Source organism: Odontomachus brunneus, unplaced genomic scaffold, assembly GCF_010583005.1.
Source record: "Odontomachus brunneus isolate Ranch 3 - 2012 unplaced genomic scaffold, Obru_v1 Obru_scaffold_001, whole genome shotgun sequence".
In the NCBI taxonomy this organism is placed as follows: Eukaryota; Metazoa; Arthropoda; class Insecta; order Hymenoptera; family Formicidae; genus Odontomachus; species Odontomachus brunneus.
The window spans coordinates 7,383,235-7,389,138 of NW_022639451.1; the positions used below are offsets into that span (position 1 = coordinate 7,383,235).

At 30.8% G+C, this 5,904-nt stretch overlaps 1 protein-coding gene across 5 annotated transcripts in view; it reads left to right on the forward strand.

Moving 5' to 3' along the window:
* LOC116852780 (cytochrome P450 4C1-like) overlaps positions 1–4,740 on the forward strand; it is a 31,843-nt gene extending 27,103 nt beyond the window's left edge. For all 5 annotated transcript variants that reach the window (XM_032833772.1, XM_032833475.1, XM_032833556.1 and 2 more), the window contains 5 exons: positions 430–530; positions 632–700; positions 1,005–1,182; positions 1,359–1,538; positions 4,333–4,740. In XM_032833772.1, coding sequence (XP_032689663.1) covers positions 430–530; positions 632–700; positions 1,005–1,182; positions 1,359–1,538; positions 4,333–4,499 — 695 coding nt within the window. In that variant the 3' untranslated portion in view covers positions 4,500–4,740. The remainder of the gene's footprint in view (positions 1–429; positions 531–631; positions 701–1,004; positions 1,183–1,358; positions 1,539–4,332) is intronic.
* The last annotated feature ends 1,164 nt before the right edge of the window (positions 4,741–5,904 follow it).

Below are 5,904 nucleotides of genomic sequence, written 5' to 3' on the forward strand. Positions count from 1 at the left end.
TCGGCCGAAGGCATCTTTCTTTCCGCTGCCGCTTTCTGTACGCTGATTTGTTGAGACAAAATAATTAATTTCTCAAAAACTATTGCGAATATCGCAAAACGGCACAGGACTTTCTTGCTCACCTCAATCCGTTCTACGTTCTCACCAAGGGTCATCATGGGACTTCGGGACACCCTGTATATATATATGTTATATTTTAAAATATTAGAAAAACAAAGGTATATGTCCCCTATTTTTTTTTTATTTGCAACACGTTATTTAGACAGATGCAACCACATCCATTGAATGTGCATACAGATCAGTCGTAAATTTTTATTATTAAAAACATGAAAAAATAAATACGCATGCAACACATTCAATTCTAGTAACTAATTAACCAAAAGCATTCTTTTTTATTTTACTTATTTTTGTTCGAATAAAAAAAAATAGCAAGAAAAGTATTCCTCGATTTATTAATGGAAGCATCTGACGAAGGCAAAAAATTCACTAGAAAGGATATTATCGATGAAATCAATACGATAACTTTTGCCGTACGTATTATGTAATCTGTGGAAACATAATGTTGTTTCCATAATGTTTTAATAAAATTACTGATAAAACCGAGGATTAAAACAAGTTTTTGTTTACACAGGGCTCCGAAACAACTGGAATCACACTAAATTTCACGATGTTCATGTTAGCAAATTTCCCAGAAGTACAAGTACGTATCATATTTATTGAACTGTTAAACATAATTTTGTATTTTATGATATAGAAATATTTTATATTTTTTTATTTTATATTTTATATTTTATATTTTTTTATATTTCATGATATAGAATTTTTATGATATAGAATTTTAATTAGTATGAAAAGTGAACAAAAGTGCATTTATTGTACATGTAATAGCCTCTTAGACTCTGTTTTTTTACATTTTATGGTACGATTTAGATATCATAGGTGTTTCGATTTATATGCTTTAATATTCTGTGTATAAAATAAATAAATACAAAATTTTGCAATAGCAAAAAGTGTACGAGGAATTGCTGGAAATTTATGGTACGCAAGACCCAAAATTCGCGCCTGTCAAGTTCGAAGACTTGCAACATATGAACTATATGGAGTGTGCTATTAAGGAAACATTGAGACTCTTCCCCGTTGTGCCTCTCGTAGGACGTCGAAATAATGAAGATTTACAAATAGGTTTGCTTATAAACATAATTGTGTAGTGGAGCAATATATACGAATTGTACAATAAGTAATAGTGTTCCGTTCATTATGGATATTTGATTGCTCTGGACAATAAAATATTATTTTATTTTAATTACCTCCATTTGATGTTTTATTATAATATTTATTTACAGATTAATATGTTTCAGGACAATATACTATACCGAAGGGCGCTGATTTTTTTATAACAATATTATCTTTGCATCGCAATAAAAATTATTGGCCGAAGGCGTTGACATTCGATCCAGATAGATTTCTTCCGGAGAATATAGCAAATATTCATCCATCTAGTTATATACCGTTTGGTACCGGTCCAAGGAACTGTTTAGGTAAATATACATATTATTTTATCATACATATATATATATATATATATATATATATATATATATATATATATTAGGTGCGCAACTAAGTTCTCGCTGTTTTTTTTTATGAAAATGCAACTTTATTGTGAAAAATGGTTACAAATGAATCATTCAAAGTATTGCCCTTCGCTAGCTACAACTTTTTCCCATCTTTCTGGCAGAGCTCCCCTTATAGAAATATCATACTAAGAATCAATGACAATTACTTATTATCCAGTATTTTTAATACTGAAAATAAGTAATTATCAATGATTCTTAGTATGCTATTTCTATAAGGGTCGAATACCGTTACGGTAAAAGCGTTCGTCTTGTGAGGCTATCCACGAATCAAGCCATTTTTTGATGTCTTTATATGAGCGGAACTGCTGATCAGCCAGACCATGTGCCATCGAACGGAACAAGTAATAATCGGACGGCGCAATATCTGGGGAATATGGCGGGTGGGGTAGGACTTCCCATTTGAGCATTTCCAAGTAGGTTTTAACGGGTTTGGCAACATGAGGCCGAGCGTTGTCATGCAGTAGAATCACTTTTTCGTGCCTTTGCTCGTATTGTGGCCGTTTTTCGCGCAGTGCTCGGCTCAATCGCATCAATTGAATTCGATACCGTTCCCCAGTGATGGTTTCGTTCGGTTTCAACAGCTCATAATAAATAATACCGACCTGGTCCCACCAAATACACAGCATAACCTTTGCAGCGTGAATATTCGGCCGAGCCGACGACGTAGAAGCATGACCGGGCAGTCCCCATAACTTTTTTTTCTTTGGGTTGCTGTAATGAATCCATTTTTCATCACCCGTCACAATGCGATGAAGAAAACCCTTCCTTTTTTGCCGCTGGAGCAGTTGTTCACAGGCGAAAAAACGACGCTCAACATCCCTTGGCTTCAAATCATAAGGAACCCAAGTTCCTTGCTTTTGAATCATTCCCAACGCATGCAATCGCTTGGAAATGGCTTGGCGGGTAACTCCTAATGCTGAAGCAAGCTGTTCTTGCGTTTGGCACGGATCCTCATCGAGCAATGCCTCCAATTCAGCGTCTTCGAAGGTTTTTGGCCTTCCTTCACGCGGACGGTCGTCAACATCGAAATCACCGTCTTTGAAGCGACGAAACCAATCACGGCACGTTGTTTCACTTAGAGCAGCATTTCCTTCCTTTTTGGAGCTCTCGATGCGCTTCAGCTGCCATTTTCTTCGAATGAAATAAGAAAACCAACACTTCCCGCAAATGACGATTATTTGGCACAAAATCAGACATTTTCACACAACCAAAAGTATATGACGCCAAAACAAAATCACTAACGTGTCAAAGCGGTTTGTTTACCATATATCTAAGCTTGGTTCATGACGTTTTGGATATGTCAAAATCGACCAGCACTTACTGCTGGAGCCATCTATTGACAAACAGCGGGAACTTAGTTGCGCACCTAATATATATAATCATATATCATATATGATTTTACATATTATTTTATCATACACTCGTCAAAAAATTTATCGCATAGTAAAATTCATATCGAAATTTCGCACAATTTTAAATTTGCACAATTTTGGGCATAATAACGCGAAACATTATCGTATTTGTAATCTTATTTTCTTATTTTGAAGAGTAAAGTCTGTAGTTTAAGAAGCATCCGTCCGATTTTGATTTTACTCTCTCCTTTTCCCGCAGTCTTTTCAGAAGTAAAGACATGTTGCGCCTCCAAAAATTTGCACAATTTGACGTATCTTACTAGACAAACTAAATTTTTTTTGTAAATTTCATGATAGCCGTTATAAAGTATAGACTTTCCCCTGCAATAAAAATAAAATGGACTTGTACGATTTTTTTTCGCGGAGTTGCGACATATCAAAGTTACCTATGCATTTTAATTTTAAATGAGTATAATACCGCAAAACACTATCGTGTTTAAATATATTTTTTTTATTTTGAAGTGTGAAGTCCATTCTTTAAGGAGCATTCGTCCGATTTTGAATTTAATCTCTCCTTCCCGTAGTCTTTTCAAAAGTAAAGACGTGTTGCGTCTCCAAAAAATTGCACAATTTGTCGTATCCTACGAGGTGGACTAAATTTTTTTTCGTAAATTTCATGATAACCATCGTAAAATATAGACTTTCTCTTGCAATTTAAAAAAAACCGGATTTGTACGATATTTTTTTCGCGGAGTTGCGACATATCAAAGTTACCTTTGTATTTTTTTTTAATCGCTTAATTTGACGTACTATTGAGTGGAATGAATTCTTTTCCAAAATTTTACGATAATCATCGTAAAATATTGACATTTCCTTGCAAATAAAAAAATAAAGAAGAGGTGGTGCACGACTTTCTTCCGCGACGTTGTACGGTGTATCAAAGTTACCTGTGCATTTTTAATCAGTTACCATCAGCATTAGCATTACCATTAGCACACCTCTTCTTCATTTTTTTCAAGGAAAAAAATCTTCTTTCTTTATTTACAAGGAAATTTACAAGGAAAAAAATCTTCTTTCTTTATTTACAAGGAAATGTCGATGATTATAAATTTTACGATGATTATCGTAAGATTTGTGAAAAAAATTTACTCCACTCAATAGATTGATAAAAAAAAAAGATTACAAATACGATAATGTTTCGCGCTATTATGCCTATTTAAAATTGTGCGAAATTTTGTCATGAATTTACTTATACGATGATTTTGTTGACGAGTATATTAGGTAAATATACATGAGCTAAACTGTACTGTGGCGAAATATGAAATTAAATTATAAAATTGTAGGTATGAGGTATGCAATGACTTCTATGAAAGTTCTCATAGCAACTCTGTTGCGGACATACATATTAAAAGTGGACAAGAAGGTCAAAATAGAAGACATAGAATTAAAGATGGATCTTGTGTTAATGCCCATGAACCCTTTAAAAATCAGAATTGAAAAGAGGAAGTGACGACATAATAAAATATGAATGTACTAACGGAGGAAATGGAATTTCTTACTAATATAATTAGTTGATAAAATTTATCGTTACTTTTAATTTAATTGTTATGTTTTGTGTAGAATGTTACAATATGTCAATTAGAAGTCAATTAGATTGATATATGTAGTGCAAAGCGTTAATATAAGAAAATTAATTATTCCTTTATTTTATTAATAAATAAAAAATGGTGCCTAATAAAATGGTGCTGTAATTTCATACATATTAATATATATATATATATATATATATATATATATATATATATATTAATTATATATTATAATATTATATATTATATATTAATTATATATTAATAATTATATATTATATATTAATTATATATTAATTATATAATATATATATATATATATATATATATATATATATATACAGGGTGAATATTATATACCGGAACACCTGAATATCTCGAAAACAAAGCGTTGTATAAAAAAATGTTAAATACAAAAGTTGTAGGGTTTAAAAAGATCTATTTTATGATATTAGCAGTTTGACCTTGAGTTGCGTCATAAAGATCAGGTCAAGGTCACAATGATGTTTTTAAATGGATACCCCCATTTTTTATTGTATATTCTTGTAGCTTATCTCGAGAGCTTTCCAAAACACTATACTTAAGTATTTTTTCGTTAAGTACTTTTCGAGTTAAGAGGCTTCAAAGTTACGCTCTTTAGCATTAGCGCGCGTGGATACCGTAGTGACGAGCACGAACGCGCGCTCGTATTAAAAAAATGACATCCTTACAAGAAAAAAATTAGTTTTTTTTATGTAAAAACAATGTTTAAATAAATATTTGCTTGTTTTAAATGTAAATAAAGTACAAGTAAATCATTTTATAAATCTAAATAATTTTCTAATATTAAAAGTATCTTTTTTGTGTTTCAAATTAAAGTTTCTTTTATTATCAGAAAAAAATTTATTTAAATTTATAAAATGATTTATTTGTATTTTATTTACTTTTGAAACAAGTAAATATTTTTTAAATATTTTTTAAATATACTTTTTACATACTTTTCAAACATACCCTTATAGAAATATCATACTAAGAATCATTGATAATTATTTATTATCCAGTATTTTTAATACTGAAAATAAGTAATTATCAATGATTCTTAGTATGATATTTCTATAAGGGTATATTTTGCATTTTAAACATTTCTATTCTCTTTTAAATAAATCATTTGTTTTCGTACATGAATATACCACATGTATACAATACAAAGCCTCTCTCAGTCAAAGTGATAGTCCCTTATAGAAATATCATATTAAGAATCATTGATAATTACTTATTATCCAGTATTTTTAATACTGAAAATAAGTAATTATCAATGATTCTTAGTATGATATTTCTATAAGGGTA